This window comes from Carcharhinus amblyrhynchos, chromosome 6 (assembly GCF_965287045.1).
Source record: "Carcharhinus amblyrhynchos chromosome 6, sCarAmb.v2.hapA, whole genome shotgun sequence".
Classification (NCBI taxonomy): Eukaryota; Metazoa; Chordata; class Chondrichthyes; order Carcharhiniformes; family Carcharhinidae; genus Carcharhinus; species Carcharhinus amblyrhynchos.
In genome coordinates this window covers 72,097,975-72,115,465 of record NC_137329.1, presented here as the reverse complement: position 1 = coordinate 72,115,465, position 17,491 = coordinate 72,097,975, and the positions used below count along the sequence as shown (strand labels likewise).

Sequence of the window (17,491 nt, the reverse complement as noted above, 5' to 3'; positions counted from 1 at the left end):
ATCCAATTTACCTTGCTACACTGCAGTTATACCATTGTTTAAATAATAAAGGGTGGGAGGAGGTCAATATGGACATAAAATATTGTAAAGGCTCTTTGTACTGTTTATGTTTCACTTCAAATCATCTGCTCCATCCTCACTCTGGCCCACCACCCTCAGGTATCTGAAAACCCATTCGGGATGCTGCTGGCCTGGATTACCCAGATCCAGGGTTGTCAATTCTCCAGGACTGGCCTGGAGTCTGCAAGCAATTGAAAATTAATCTCCAGGACACTGCTGTGTGCAACCCTGGAGAAAAATCATTAGGAGATTATAAAAATTCTTTGAACATTTCTCCTTACCAGATACGATAATATTGAAAATGGGAGACAAAAGACTGTTTGACTGACAGCCAAGCATCATCCAATTGGGTAGTGAGTCCTTTTGCTTTCCAGTCACTGTAGGAAGGCAGTGCTTCACAAGGATGGATGTATTGGCCAACTAATGGCTGGAGTGTGGCGATTAGTCATGTGATGAAACCTCCAGACATACATTTAATCACAGGTGGCAACTCTACAGAGATGCTAGCAATGAAATGATTCTGATTATAAAATATTGCCCCCTCTGAAATCTAACATTTTAGTCCTGCAGTAAGGCCAGTCAGTGGGTGCTATTTAAACTCAGGTTCCCTCAGTCCACATGAACAATTAAACTCCAGAAAAGTAAACGTATGAGTTATATAATGCTGTTTATTCTTGTACCTGGTCCTCACATGGCAACTGCTCCATCCTGGTGTTGACAACTGCTTTGTATGGGAGAACAGGGCCTGGCAGCCCAGTGCTGTATGGGAGAATGGGATTTTTAGCCCAGCACTACAGGAGGGAATGGGGCCTTCAGCCCAATGCTCTATGTGGACAATAGCACCTTTAGCTCAGCACTATATAGACAGAATGGGACCTATTGCCCAGCACTGTATGGGGAGAACAGGGCCTGCAGCCCAGCTTTGTGTTTGTGTTCTAGCATTTGATATTGCAACATTTTGGAAAATGGCCTTTCATTAAAAAGTTGCAGAATGACATTTGTACACAAGAGCAAGAGTAAGCCATGCAACTCTTCAAGCCTGCTATATAATTCAACGAGATCATAGTTGGGCTGGTTGTGGTCTCAACTTTCCTTTTGTATCTGCCCCCATAACACTTGACTCTCTTGTCTATCAAAAATCTGTCCAACTTAGGCTTGAATAGCCTCAATGCCTCAACCTTCATTGCTTTCTGGGGAACAGAATTCTACTTAGTAATGACCCTCTGAGTCTAAAGATTTCTCCTTATCTCCATCTTAAACGGTAGACCTCCTATTCATAAATTGTGTTCTTTTCCTTTCCAAGTGGAACTATCCTCTCAGTATCCATCTTATTAAGTCCCCTCGGGATTTTGTATATTCAAAAAAAGTCACCTCTCATTCTTTTAAACTCCAATGGGTATAGGCCCAACATGCCCAACCTTTCCTCATAAGATAGACCCTTCATCCCACAAATAACTCCAGTGAACCTTTGCTGAACAGCAACCAACACAATTGTATCTTTATTCAAAAAAGGCTCCATAAACTTTAATGTCTAACAAAAATCTATCAACTTCAGTTCATTTGATCTCAAACCTTAACAGCTTCTTTCAGAGCGAATTTCAAATTTCCATTAATACTTTGTGTCTGGAATTGTTTCCTGATATTATTTGTAATGGCCTCATTCTAATTTTAAGTCTTCTCCTTGATCTGGACTTTCCTACCAGAGGAATAATTTCTATCCACTGACCCTGTTAAAACCTTTAATCATCCAAATATCTTAGTTAGATCACCCCTTAATCTATACTCAAAAGAATGCAGGTATAATCAATCCAACTTGTCTTCATCATTTGAACAAATGAATTAGGAGCAGGAATAGCCCCTCGAGCCTGCCCCGGCATTCAATAAGATCATCCCTGATCTGATTACAACCTTACTCTACATCTGCAGGTCACCTTTCACCTTCTTGTTAATCAGGAATCCAAGTAGCTTTGCCTTAAAAATATTCAAAGAATCTGCTTCCACTGCTTTTTGAGGAAGAGAGTCCCAGACACTTCAGACCCTCAGAGAAAAAAAAAGTCTCCTGAGCTCTGTCTTAAATAAGTGAGCCCTTAATTATAAACTAGTTCAAGAATATATAGAATAACCTCAGCCTGGTTCTGGTTTGATTCTAATGAAACAATGCTGTACATCTTCTGAGGCCGATATCTCCTCCCTGAAGTGTCTAGAACTGAATGCGGCAACTCGAGCTGGGGACTAACAAGTGTTTTTTTATAACTGGAATATAACTTCCACTCCTTTTCCTTATCGTGGCCCATTTATTAAAATCATATGTTTGCCTGGGCAATGAGAACCTAATTGCTGGTACTAAGGATGTTCCTGTTGGCACAGGACTGCTATCTCTCTTGGTTCAATCCTTCTAAATTAAATTGGTGGGAGAATCCATCACTGGAAGTAACTATGGATAGGGTTGAGGGGTGGGAGGCGGGTTGGTCGAGTGTGAAGCTGACATAAGAAATATATAAACTCTAACCTTCAATTCATCAGCATCATAAAAGTTGACAGTCACTGCCGGAACCATCCACGTCTCAAAGAGATAGCCCAGGATTTGCTTAGCAATGGCATCAGTGATGAAATGGAAATGCAAAGGGTTTCGTCTGAGGGAACAAAATATAGGCATGTAAATCAGCTGTACTGAGACTTCCCAGTCACTGACCATCCAATTGGCTGGCTGGAACTTCTCACCAGCTTCCAACAGTCCCTCTGATCGACAGTCAATAGACAGAATAACATGCATTTATATAGCACTTGGCACAATCTGGAGACATCTGAAAGCACCTTACAGCAAATGAAATACCTTCAGAATGTTGCTGTTGTAGAAATAACAGAAATGGATCAATCAATTTGTGCACAGCAAGCTCCCACAGAGAGCAATGTGATAACTTGACAAACTACTACTACTAATTTTAATTCAGACATAAATATTGGCCAGGACACCGGCGGACTCTGCTGCTCTTTGGTAAATGGATCCACAGCATTCTGCTCATCCATCTGAAGGGACAGTTGGACCCTCAGTTTAATATCTCATCTGAAAGATTGTGCCTCAGACAGTGCAGCACTTGCTCAGGACTGCACTGGAGTGTGAGTCTAGATTCTGTGATGAAGTTTCTAGTGATTCAGACTCAAGAGTTTACCACCAAGCTATGGGGGGGGAGGGTTGGAATTGATAGATTTCTGATTGCTTATATATTTACTTTTCACATTATTAGGAACAGCAGAAGTTTAGAAATGGGTTTAGAGGCCTTTCCAAAACCAACATTGATGTCAGTCTGCTAGCGACAAGAAAATCACTGTGAAAAGACAATGGTCACAGGCACACCTGACAACTGACTGAACAAGGCAGACAGTGTCAGGCAGTCTATACTGTTGGGCCTCCTTTCTCAACAGCCTGAGCACAGCACTGGAGGCAAGGGGGAGCTGAGGATGTTAGCAATTTCCAGAAAGCTGCGGATAGAATCTTTCACAGACAAGATGAATAGCGATCAAATTGGCTCAGAAGTTTGGTTTTAGAGCTGCCTAAGTAAATTGAGTATTGGTCGTCTTGAGCATGGGGACGGGGAATTAAGAATGCAAATTAAGAAAATGGCAGATGAATTGATAGGATTTTTTTTGCATCTATCCTCGCTGTGGATGATAGAAATAACATCTCAGAAATAATTGTGAATAAGGAGGTGAAAGAGAAGGGAGAACCTAAAAAATTGCAATCACCAGGGAAAATCACAGAAAATAATCAGAACTAAAAGCTGACAACTCCCCAGGTCTGAGTGGAACTCACCCTAGGATCTGAAAAGAAGTATCTGCTGGGATAGTAGATTCATTGGTTTTAATTTTCCAAATTCTCTAGATTCTAGAAAGGTCCCATCAAATTGGAAAATAGCCAAGTGACTCTTCTGTTCAGGAAAGGGATAGCAGAAAACTTCAGGCTAATTAGCTTAACATCTGTCAAAAGTAAATGTCTAAATGTACGATTGAGGAGGTTTTGGCAGGACACTTTGAAAATCTCAGTGCAATTGGGCAGAGTCAACACTGTTCTGTGGAAAAGAAGATCCAGCGAGCGGGCTCTACTGCAATGTCATTGCAAGGCAGATTTTCATTGTTCCTTTTTGGCTTTGGGACTTTGACTAGGATTTCTTGTGTGGGCTCTGCATGAAGTTTCCTTTGGAATTTAGCAGGATTATTAGCTTCCCCAAACAAGCCTGGGTACTGGCAAGGAGCATGGTGCGAGCGCTGACACACTGCTCCTTTTCCTTCAATGCAAACTCCGCCGGGACAAATGAATGGGAATCGTTGGGCTACCTAGTCTCAAACCCAACCTAACAGCTGCCTAGTTTCAATGTTTCACGGAAAGAGTGGTCCACCCTCAACAAGTTCATGACCTGTCACAGCCCCTACTTGGCCAACCTCCACAGATAGGGCATTAGTGCCAGCCTCCTAACTGCCTGTGGGAGAGAGAAAACTGCACCACATCATAGAAGAGTGTGTACAATCCACAGACTCAACAGAGGAAGATCCACACTTAACACAGCAGGACTAGAAGAAACTGTTTGGCTTAAGGACTTTGCATTCCCTAAATAAATAATAAATGTCAAAGGGAAATCATGTTTTACTAATTTATTAGAATTTTTTGTGAAATTAAGCAATGTGGATAAAGGGAAACCAATGGATGTGGTGGACTTAGATTTGGCAAGGTACAACATGAAAAGGCACTACACATAATAAGAAATGGTGCACAGGGTAACATATTCGCATGGATTGAGGATTGGCTAATTAACAGGGAAGAGAGTAGGTATAAATCGGTCATTTTTGGATTAGCAAGATGTGATGCATTGAGCGTCACATGGACCAGTGCTGGACCTCAACAATTTACAATCTATATCAATGAAATGGACACAGGAGCCGATCTATGTCCAATCCCAAGATCAAGCTATCCCACTCCCTATCATTCTGGTAGAAGTAGGGAATGTAGTTTGAAAAGAGACCTCTCATTTAAGGCCAAGGTGAAGAGAAACTTTCCATTAGAGGATTGTGAGTCTCTGAAATGCTTTTTCCTGGAGAATGGTGGAGGCAGTGTCATTGAATATTTGTAAGGTTGAATTAGACAGATTTTTGACCGAAAAGAAGTCAAAGATTATCAGTGGTTGGCAGGAATGTGGAATTCAGCCCTTAATCAGATCTGTCATGACCATATTGAATGTAGGAACAAGCAAGAAGGGCCTAATGACCCATTCCTGCTCTGAATGTATCTGGTTGTATATGTGCATTTGGAGTCATAGCTGGTGCAGACATTTGTATCATATAATGGTGGGGCTAAGGTAGCTGCGCTTGATAATTATTTCTGAGTGCTGAGGGAGGTTAGCTACGAGCTTCCACTGTTAATGAAAGAGCAGCTTCCTGTGTCAATCACTCGGTTCTGCCACAAAGCTTTGGATGGAAGGGGAAGGGAATCAACCGCACATGGTGGTGCAAACCACCTCTGCCCTTCAGCCCAACAATTCTGATTGGCGGTTGGTAACTAGTGGATTGCCGCAGGGATCGGTGCTGGGGCCTCAGCTATTTACCATTTATATAGATGATCTGGAGGAGGGGGCTGAGTGTAGGGTGTCAAAATTTGCTGATGACACAAAGATGAGTGGAAAAGCAAATTGTGCGGAGGGTGTGGAAAGTTTGCAGGGGGATCTAGATAGGCTGAGCGAGTGGGCGAGGACCTGGCAGATGGAGTACAATGTTAGCAAGTGTGAGGTTATCTACTTTGGCAGGAATAATAGTAGGAGGGATTATTATTTAAAGGGTGAAAAGCTGCAGCATGCTACGGTGCAGAGGGACCTGGGGGTCCTTGTGTATGAGTCATAAAAACCCAGTCTGCAGGTGCAGCAGGTGATCAAGAAAGCGAATGGGATGCTGGCCTTTATAGCGAGGGGGATAGAATATAAAAGTAGGGAGGTCTTGCTGCAACTGTACGGGGCACTGGTGAGGCCGCAGCTGGAGTACTGCGTGCAGTCTTGGTCGCCGCACTTGCGCAAGGATATTTTGGCCTTGGAGGGAGTGCAGAGGAGGCTCACTAGGCTGATACCGGAGATGAGGGGGTTGGACCATGAAGAAAGACTGAATAGACTGGGTCTGTACTCGGAGTTTAGAAGGATGAGGGGGGGATCTTATAGAGACGTGTAAGATGATGAATGGGATGGATAGGGTAAAGGTAGAGAGATTCTTCCCGCTCAGAAAGGACAGCAGGACTAGAGGGCACAGCCTCAAGATAAGGGGGGGTCAGTTTAGAACGGAGTTGAGGAGGAACTTCTTCGCTCAAAGGATGGTGAATGTCTGGAATTCTCTGCCCGTTGAAGTGGTGGAGGCTACCTCGTTAAATATATTTAAGTCACGGGTAGATAGGCTTTTGGTAGGCAAGAGAATTAAGGGTTATGGGGAGAAAGCGGGGAAGTGGAACTGAGCCACTTCAGATCAGCCATGATCTTATTGAATGGCGGGGCAGGCTCAAAGGGCTAGATGGCCTACTCCTGCTCCTACTTCTTGTGTTCAACAAGCAACTGATCTGCACATAAATTGCCAACCCTAAAACATTAGCCAAATTAGTGCCAAAAACAACAACTTTAAACAAGACCATTCATCAGGAACAGGCCTCAACAACTCACATTCATGACCACAGCAATTTGCAACACCAGCAAAATGGCATTAGCTACTCTGCCCATGATTGCTGCCAAGTACACTATTCAACTGCAAGTGACCTCACCTTGATAGCTGAGGAGTCATCGTCTGGCACCAAGCTGATGCTTATAGTTTGTGCCCATTTTTTCATGGGATATGGACATCGCTGGCTGTGCCAGCATTTATTGCCCATGCCTAACTGTCCTTGAATTGAGTGGCTTGCTAAGTCTGGCAGTTAACAGTGTTTCTTGCATGTCAGTGTGGAGTGATGGGCCAAAAGGCCTTTTCTGCATTGGATGATTCTAAGGCCCTTGGCAAAAATGCACAATCCTGAGTAGATGTCATCCCTCAATTGAGGGACAGTCAACGACACCAACACAATACATTTTATTGGAAACAAGCCAATGATGAGTTTTGGAAGCAAGATACAATATTAAGTGTCCTCCAACTAAAGTGATGCTGGGCTAGATAAGTCCAGCAATACTCATGTATGAAATATTATCAGATATAAACCCGACGGCATCTGCAAGCTCTCTTAGTGCAATTGACACCACCACTTACACAGCTCCAGCATCTGAATGTTACAGCCCAGCTTGATTTATGCATTAAATATTGCAGCTTTTCAATGGAATGTAACTGGGGCTTTTCTGGGTGTGAGTTACGAGCTGGCTGCAATGTAAATTTTTCTCTTCACGATAACAAGGCCACAGAGGCCATGAATTTTTCAATGGGGAAATTGCAAGGCCTGCAAAGAAAAATAACTCGTGCTCTGAAATGCTTATCTGTGGCTCCGCAAAGAAGCTGGGTGATTATTTTTAGTACGGTGCATCCTGCACCTTTCATGAGTTTGCACAGTGCCTGCATATGTTTAATCATGCCAAGGCTGGAGGCAGAGATTGGCAGGGCAGAATTCTTCACCCTCCCATAATTAAAGATGCTTACTAACAGTTTGTAATACAATCAGCCCCTGGATATTTTGATATATGCTCAGCCAAGACATTTGTTGTCTTTGACGAAAACTACCTCATTGGCTGTCAGGTGCTTCGAGGCTACAGGAAAACTCCAATGATTTAGGCCCAACATCTCCCTCATCCCCCGTATCAACCAAACCCTCTCTCAACTGATTCTAATGCAATTATGTTCTTGCTTAAATCAAAAGACCAAATTGTACATAATACCCCAGATATGGTCTCACCACAACTATACTGAGCTTCACAACTTTTACATTCCATTCCCCTTGGAATAAACAACAACGGTGGTACAGTGGTTAGCACTGCTGCCTCATAGTATCAGGGACCTGGGTTCAATTCCAGCTTTGGATGACTATGTAGCGTTTGCACATTTTTCCCAAGTCTATGTAGGTTTCCTTCAGTTGTTCTGGTTTCCTCCCACAGTCCAAAGATGTCGGTTAGGTGGATTAGCCATGGTAAATTTTCTGGATTACTGGGATAGGGCAGGGGTGTGGGTGTGTTTAAGGTCTTCTTTTAGCAATTTGGTACAGGCTCAATGGGCCAAATGGCCTTCTGCACTGTAGGGAATCTATGAATCATTCAATTTGCCTTCCTAATTACCTGCTATACCTGCATAACAACTTTTTGTGATTCATGACCAGGACATCCAGATCCCTCTGCAGCTCTGAGCTTGGCTCGGGAAGAGACAAAACTAACCCCAACTTGCAACTGCTAGAAAATTAAGGGATTGGGTTTTGTGTAAGAATGCGAAGCACTTTCGGTGCTCCATTAGCAGGTTGGCATTCATTATCTATGTTTGCATTCTTATTTCAACAAGGCAAACAGTGCATTAGTCAGCAGGTGAGGATAGAGGGGAGAGTTAACATGTGATGATTGTATCAGGCTCAGGGCACGGGTGCCTGGTTCTGCCAAACACACAGTGAAACAAGATCATTGAAAAGAGAGCATCGCGCATACACACCGGTGAAATAGAACCGACTTTACGAGTGTCACAACATCACGGCTTGCATTGTATCCTGCGCACACAATGGCGATATGGATTGTCTGCAAACATAAAGCAAAAACAATTACATTTTTACACGGTTAAAGGAATATTTTCCCCAATTTTCTTCTCTCCTGAAGGAAAAGGAAGGAACATTTGCGGGTTCATGGTGCTCAGATAGTGAGCATTGTTTGGCAATTCAGCTGTAATGGACACCTGAGCCAAAGCCAATCCTGTTCTCAACCAAATGCCCGCACTCAGCACTTTATATCACCACCTTTCTCACTGGGGAGAAATAATGAGCTGGAAACTGGGGGAGGGGGGGATTTTACTCCTCATTGGTTCAATAAGTGCTAAAGCCAACAATGGGATCTTCTCCTCTCTGTGGCTTAGTACAACATCAGGCGGTATCTGTACTGCAAAACTAATGGGTGGAATTTCAAAATCACATCACCGTCTACTTGGACTCTGATATGGAAGATGTAAAAAATTAGGAGAGGACTTCAGCACAACATGAAATACAATCTAGAATAACTCAGAGTTAACATTGTTACAACTGATAGAAAAGATTAGAATTAATTCTCATCACATTAGTGCTCTCTTTCTCAGTAAACTGTCTATCAACAGATACAATCCTGATCAATGACTTTACCAAAGGCTGCTCTTCAGTACTGCTGCCACACTGCATCATGGAAGGATGCAGCCTGTACCTTTACCTCAATAAATCCGACAGCCTGATTTTAACTCTACACAAGTGAATGGGTTCTGAGTGAGATCAAATCTTACCACCAGCTTTCAATTATTGTATTACCAAATTCAACCACTGTCTCCTCTTCTAAGATGTTTCTGAGGATCTTTCACCAAATTTTTGGTCATCTGGTTTCACCTCCAATGAAATGATAGGAAGACTCAAGCCACTGTGTTTGGTCCCTGCCACAAACTACATTCCTTGCCACTGTTTGCATCCCCTGAATGATCATTTCACAACCTTGGTGTGATGTTCGGACCTGAAGTAAGGTTCTGACCACATATCTGCTCCATCAATAAGACAGCCTACTTCCATTTCCACTACATCACCCTACCCAACCCTCCATCAGAAGCCCTGTGTGGGAGGGAGAGTGTCCCAACCTATGAGCCAGAAGCTCTGCTTCATACTGTGATCAAACAGAGTGATTATTAGCCTGTAAACCCTTCCAATAGGCCTGATGGTAGGCAGTAGGAGTGGGAGAGTTTCCTGGTCAGCTATACTCCAGAAGGCAATGACATACCACCACAGCAGCTTGACTAGCAGAATCACAGACCAATCCAATGGAAGGCAATGGTTGCCAACACCATTAGGGCCTAGTACCTGAAGGGGGAGGTGGAGAACCTTCTGTAAATATGCGGCCAAGTCAAACACTGTTTCGTGCTTCTGAGTTTGGACCAAATCTCATTCTTTAACCCACAGTGATTCTAGGTTGAAGAGTTGGTTAGCTAAAGTGGCTGGTTTTTATGCAAAATGATCTCGGGTTCAATTTCTGTACTGGCTGAGGTAATTCATTCTGTACTGGCTGAGGTCTTCACAACCTTGCCCTCCCTCTAGGTGTGGTGATCCTCAGGTTAAATCACCACCAGTCTGCTCTCTCCCTCAGAGCGGAGAGCAACCTTTATCAGCTGGGACTGTGGCGACTTTACCTTTTACACTAGCTCCCAGTCTGCCTCCCTAGGAAAACATTTGATCATATGTCCTAATGTCTTCTTTCTTGGCTCAGTTAATGTTTACTTGCTAACCCTGCTCTGACGTATCTTGAGGCAGTTTGCTAAGTTAAAGACCCTACGTAAATAGAATTAGTTATTGGCGCAGTTTATGCGGCTCGATTTTATCTGAAAAAAACAAAAAATACTGGATAAACTCAGCAGGTCCAGCTGAATCTGCAGAGAAACACAGCTAACATTCTGAGTCCGTGTAATGACTTTAATCAGGCAATTGAGATGGGCCTGTTAGAATACGAACTCCCTGAAAAAGGGCCAAATTGATGGACTCAGGGAGTCTCTTGCTTTGTATTTAACCAGGAGTGTCAGTTCCTCTGAGACTGCTAACCGAAAGCACTCTGTATGCAGCTGTCAGACTTTAAATAAGCACTTATAATAATATTCACACACATCTTCAACCTCTCTTTACACCAATCCGAGGTCCCTATCTGCTTCAAGAAGATGATCATCATCCTGGTACCTAAGAAAAGCTAAGCTTTTCTTAATGACTATTGTCCGGTGGCTCTGACATACATCATTATGAAATGTTTTGAAAGGTTAGTCATGGCACAAATCAATTTCAGCCTCCTGGATGACCTGGATCCACTACAGTTTGCCTACTGCCGCAACAGGTCCACAGCAGAAGCCATCTCCCTGGCCCTGCACTCAACCCTGGAACACCTAGATAACAAGCACACCTATGTCAGATTCCTATTTATTGACTACAGCTCAGCCTTCAACGCTATTATTCCCACTAAATCCATCTCCAAAATCCATGGCCTGGGCCTCAACATCTCTCTCTGTGACTGGATCCTGAACTTCCCAACCCACAGACCACAATCAGTAAGGACAGGCAACAACACCTCCTCCACAATCATCCTCAACACTGGTGCCCAGAAGGCGGTGTTTGCAGCCCCCTATTATACTCCTTATACACCACTGATTAGGTGGCCAAATTCCCCTCCAATTTGATTTTCAAGTTGGCTGACGACACCACCAAAGTGGGTCTGCTTTCAAATAATGACGAGACAGAGTATGGGAATGAGATAGAGAATCTGGTGAACTGGTACAGCAACAATAACCTCTCCCTCAATGTCAACAAAACTAAGGAGATTGTCACTGACTTCAGGAAAAGTGAAAGAGAACATGCCCCTGTCTACATTATCAGGGACGAAGTAGAAAGGGTTCAAGTTTTTACATGTCCAGATCACCAACAATCTGTCCTAGTCCACCCATGCCAACACTATAGTTAAGAAAGCCCATCAACGACTCAACTTTCTCAGAAGACTAAGGAAATTTAGCATGTCAGCTATCAGTCTCACCAACTTTTACAGATGCACCATAGAAAGCATCCTTTCTGGTTATATCACAGCTTGGTATGGATCCTGCTCTAAGAAAGCAAGAAACTACCAAAAGTTATGAATGTAGCCCAATTCGTCATGCAAATCATTTCTTGCTGCCTTGTCAAAGCAGCCAGCATAATTAAGGACCCCATGCACCCTGGACATTCTCTCTTCCACCTTCTTCCTTCGGGAAAAAGATACAAAAGTCTGAGGTCACGTACCAACCAATTCAAGAACTGACATCAGACTTCTGAATGGACTCACCTTGCATTAAGTTGATCTTTCTCTATACCCTAGCTATGACTGTAACACTAAATTCTGCACTCTCTCCTTTCGTTCTCTATGAACAGTATGTTTTGCCTGTATAGCTTGCAAGAAACAATACTTTTCACTGTACGTTAATACATGTGACAATAATAAATCAAATCAAACATCAAATCAAATTAAACAACGGGATTTTGGTGAAGGGACTTCTGCTTCCGAGGACTTATTACAGTGCATATGACTCTTCTTCAGAAGACGGGTAGCAAGGTGATGGATGACAGTGGGAGGGGGTGGAGAAGGTGGAGGTTAAATAGGGAAGAATTTCTGTAATATCACATTGTGACACTGTTATAAAGTAACTTGAGTTTGGATGGAAGATATAACTTTCCATGCTCAACTTTAAAATAGTGTCCAGCGATTTGTGAAAAAAGTAGACAAGTTGTTTGATTTGTAGATCAACAGGATGCAGAGGCTTGGTCCTCAGCGATAATCAATCTTTTGATCCTTTGACGGACACTGGGTAATTTTAATGCATTTTAAAATAAAGGCCAATCAAAGGTTTGGTTTCAACTACTGACAAATGTTAAAAATTTCTGAATCAATGCATCGCATCCTAAGCAGTGGAACCATCAGGGGACCTTTGTTCTAAGAAGTGACAGGCTGTATGTTGTCTAGTTGCATTGACATGAACACAACACGATCTAATTTCTGGAGCCAGTAGGTGCTTAATAGCAGATTGTGTGGTTTCCTCCCTTTCCAGCAAGGAAGATCATAGAGTTCTCTCAGAGGCTACACATTGTCAAAACATTAGAATGGGCATCTTGGGGGTGGGGAAAGAGGAAGAATCTGCTGGTTTGCAATGTACCAGAAAGAGATAACACCAGGCAATATTTCATGCTAAATCATTGACCAGACTGGATTAAGCTGCTCAGTAGCTCAATTGGCCTCAAATAATGGCCCATCAATGGACAAAGATGGCAATTAGCACACCACGGCAGGTCCAAAGGAGCAAGAGTCTTTCCTCATGGACTCTACCAGGAGACTGAAAGTGTAGTTTCCTAACACAATAAAATGGGACATGCAACTGAGAGGACCCATGATTCAAGCCATAAATTGGAAATTTTGACTGGTTGGCTGGAGTGGTTTCACAGTTGAGCTCAGCACCCCTGATGAACAAGGGACAAATAAATAAATAAATCACACCAGAGGGAACGGAAGAAAGCAGAAGATTGACAGAAGGCAGGGGAAATAATCTGTGCACATTGGCAACTCACAAATCAGATTTCTCCCTGTTGCATTGTATTGTGGAAAGCATCCAAGGCAGGGACAGACAGATGGACATAGAAACAAATAGAGAAAGTAGACAGTAAATTGGTTTATTGAAAATCATCATGGTAGTAGTTGCCCAATTGGATGATGATACAAATAAAACAAGCAATCATAATTCATGGCATAATTATGGATAATTAAAATGAAAATAAAAACCATTTGCACTCTTTATAAAGGGAAAAATGGATAAAACCTGGAATCAGAGTATAATACAGGGGAGTGTAGGATTTTAGGAATAGTTTAAATTGTTTTGACATTTGGAACAAACCTGAGAAAACAAATTGACTGCATCTGTATTTTAAACCATTATAGTTCTATCAAAAATATAAAATGTCACCACCATGGGAAAATTCACAGGCATGTTCATAAGGTTGGAGATAAGCATGAAGGAATAGAAGTAGTTACCTCACACTTTTCTACGGTGGGCCGTTTGCCACATTCTGAACCATTCCACGCCAATGCATGCACTACCTCATTGTCCCCTGTGCCTTCCTCTGTGGAATAGCTTTTGGAATGGTTCCGGTGGCGATGGACTCGGGTCTGGACAAGGCTGAGCTGCTTCCGAAGGGCCTGGTTTTCCTCTTCTACCTCTCGCATTCGCACTTCCAGGGACTCCCGCTCCCTCTGATTGAACATGTACCGAGGGCTGTTTGCCGGGGCTTCATAGGGAGAGAGAGAGACTGGCTTCTCATCTGCAAATGAACAGACACGAGTACGGTTACATCAGTGAACACAAAAGTCAATGTGCGTTCCTTTAGGACTGTCGCCAGATCTCGTCCAAGATCATCAGAAACTGAAAGCGGTTTTTTTTCAGTGTCGAACCTGTTTGCCTTCAACTGAGTTACTTGCCCTGAGGGATTCAGCATGGATGGCGCAGTGGATTAGGCATTCCATTTTAGCTAAAGAATCTGAATTTGAGTCCAGCCGAGATAACTGAGATAGAAACCTCTGCTGCTTATCAGGATTTGATGCAGAATGACATCGGTTTAGAACCCACTTCAGTTCATGGGATCATAGCACAGTCGGAGGCCTTTGGTCCATTGTAACTGTTTGGTCGGGTGATCCAACAGTTCTACACCTCCATTCTTTCCCCATAGCCTTGTAAATGATTCCCCTTCAGGTATTTATCAAATTCCCATTGGAAAAGTTACTAATCAATCTGTTTCCAGGTAGTACATTCCAGATCACAGCAAGTACTGGAGAAAAGGTTCTTTTTCTTCATGTCACCTCTGGTCCGATATCTGATAGAAAGATGCTTACTGCAAAAACGTAGATGCATCTAAACATGGAAAGTGGAGACGATTGTATAATGGTAATATCACGGGACTAGTAATGCAAAGGTCCAGGCTACTGATCTGAAACAGGTGTTCAAATCCCACCATAGCAGCTGGTAGAACTGAAATTCAATTAATTTACCTTTAATTAATTAATAGTTCCAGAATTGCCAGATCATCATAGTGATGATGACTACAAAACTATTGACTATTGTAAAAACCCATCAGATTCATAGGGTTGCCAACCCTGCAGGATTGGCAGGGAGTCTCCAGAACACTGCTGTGCGTGGCCCTGGAGGAAAACCATCAGCACAGTAAAGAGATTCTATTTCATTTCTCTTTACCACTTACAAAAATATTGAAAAGGGGGAAACAGGGCTGTTTGGTTCACAGTCAAGCATTATCTAATTGGGTCACGAGTCCTTTCTGCTTTCCAATTGGCGTAGGAAGGTCAAACATCGCAAGGATGGATGTGTTGGCCAAATAACAGCTGTGGCGTGGGGGCAAATAATGTGATGAAACATCCAGGAACACATTTAATCACAGTTGGCAGCCTCATTGGTTCACTAGTGTCCTTTACAGAAAGAAATCTGCCGTCCTTACCTGGTCTGGCCTATATGTGACTCCACACCCACAGAGTGTAGTATTATATTGTTTGCACTCTGAATTATCTGGGTAAGCCACTCAGTTACACCAAACCAAGAGAGAAAAGTCAAAAAGTGGCCTGTAACTTTTTAAGGCAGTGACTCACCATCACCTTCTCAATGGCAATTAGGGATGGCAAACAACTACTGGCCTAGCCAGTGACACCCACATCTCATGAAATAATTTTAAAAAGCTTCTCACAACAGTAAAACATTTTACCGGGTTCAGGAGGATTCATTTGGGAGAAGATTTGTTTCTATATTAGGTATTATTGATGGTAATAGCTATTAAAAGGATTCAAATCAATTCCATTAAGTAAATGCCACAACAAAGGGTATTTTATTATACTTCTGAACACCAGTTTCATTGTCCAGAAATTGTTTTCCACTTCAGTGTAAGTGAAGGTGATAACAAATACATGGAGATGATTCTGATAGCTAAGGCCCTATAAAATGGCCCAGCAAACCACTCAGGTGTCATGCAAATATTTTAAAATTCAGAAGTAACAATAGAAATCAGACAGACCCATCAACAATGATGCAGGCATCAAGCAGGACATGACACAGACAATTTCAACAATATCAACCCTGAGAAAGTTCCTTTTAAACATCTTAGATTGATGTTCAAGCTGTCCACAAGCTGGTCAAACATCAGACTCATATCCATTAGCTGGTATTTTAGATTCCTTCATAACTGTGGCTTGGACAAGTCACAGCAGCAGTGAAGATCTACCAGAGGTTTACATTTGGATGGCGTTGGACATTGATTCTACACCCCATGATATCAGGTGGACATTACTGCTGATTAACACCGACTGGTCCCAAGAAACAAACAAATTGGTATTTTCCCACCTTGTCCTCTTGCAAGTCATGCTCAAAGGAAAGCAAAGACATCCAATAAACTGCGGGCAGAGGGAGGGGCACGGGGAGCTGCAGCGGTCGGAGGGAACAGAACCTGGGTGGGATTTTTGTTGGCGCAGGCTCAATGAGCCAAATGGCCTCCTTCTGCACAGCAGTGATCTTATTATTCTACGATTCTTTGATGATCCAGCCTCTGCAGTCCTCTGTGATAAAGAATGCCACACATTCATTGCCCTCAAATTCCTCCTCGTCTCTGTCTTAAATGGGTGGCCGTCTATTGTGAGATTATGCCCTCTGGTTCATACAGTCTCCCATAAGGGGAAATATCCTCTTAGTGTCGACCCCCTCAAGCCTCCTATGAATCCTATATGTCTCAATAAGGTTGCACCTCATTTTTCTTAACTGCAATGAATACAGGCCCAACCTACGCAACCTCTCCTCATGAGAAAATCCCTCTATACCCAGGATAAACTTTGTGAATCTTCAGTAGCCTGCTTCCAATGCCAGTGTATCTTTTCTTAGATAAGGGGACCAAACTGTTCACAGTATTCCAAACGTGGTCCAACTTGTGCCTTGTATAGTGTTAGCAAGATTTCACTATGTTTATGCTCCATTCCCTTTGAAATAACAGACAATATATCCCTGTCTTCAGAAAATGAGCATGAGGTAAATGCAATACATTTTACATGGAAAGTGAAAGAAGATAAAAGAAGTAGTTCCAGAGGAGAGAATATCTCAAGTCATCTTTCATGACATTGTTTCCCATCCATAGCATCAATCATAGAAATATAGGAAAACTAATAGGTCACTCGGCCCCTTGATCCTGCTTTGACATTCAATGGGATAATCGTTGTTCTACAATTTAACTCTAATTACCCATCTTTGCCTCATGTCACTCAATTCACTTAGATCAGAATTCATATTTAAGATTGATAGTTGACCTACTATCAGTTGCTGTTTGCAGTATAGCGTTCCTAACTTCTCTCACTGCGTTGTTGAATTATTTCCTAATTTCTCTTCTGAAAGATCAGCTTCAAATTTAGAACTATGCCCCTTAGTCTTAGACTCCCCAACCAACAAAAATCTTTTCCATCATTCTGTTCTTTTTTGTATTGTATTATAAACAGGGCCTAGTTTTAAGGGTGATAAAATTGGATATCTTAAAGAATTAGGCATATTAAAATCAAACACAATCAAACCTCAGGCTGGCCAATTGAACAACACACAAACATGTCTGGGCCCGATTCATCAATCACCCATCAAAAGTTGTTGCACCCTACTGATAATTAGCAGGAGATCATTGCACCCCATTGAAATGCACCTATGTCTATTGATA

The 17,491-nt window shown here is 42.5% G+C and overlaps 1 protein-coding gene across 6 annotated transcripts in view; it reads right to left on the bottom strand.

Annotated features, from left to right (window-relative positions):
• LOC145344001 (xylosyl- and glucuronyltransferase LARGE1) overlaps positions 1-17,491 on the bottom strand; it is a 448,675-nt gene that overhangs the window by 184,190 nt on the left and 246,994 nt on the right. For all 6 annotated transcript variants that reach the window (XM_080190638.1, XM_080190643.1, XM_080190639.1 and 3 more), the window contains 3 exons: positions 13,782-14,068; positions 8,689-8,771; positions 2,570-2,693 (listed from right to left, as the gene is read on the bottom strand). In XM_080190638.1, coding sequence (XP_080046764.1) covers positions 2,570-2,693; positions 8,689-8,771; positions 13,782-14,068 — 494 coding nt within the window. The remainder of the gene's footprint in view (positions 1-2,569; positions 2,694-8,688; positions 8,772-13,781; positions 14,069-17,491) is intronic.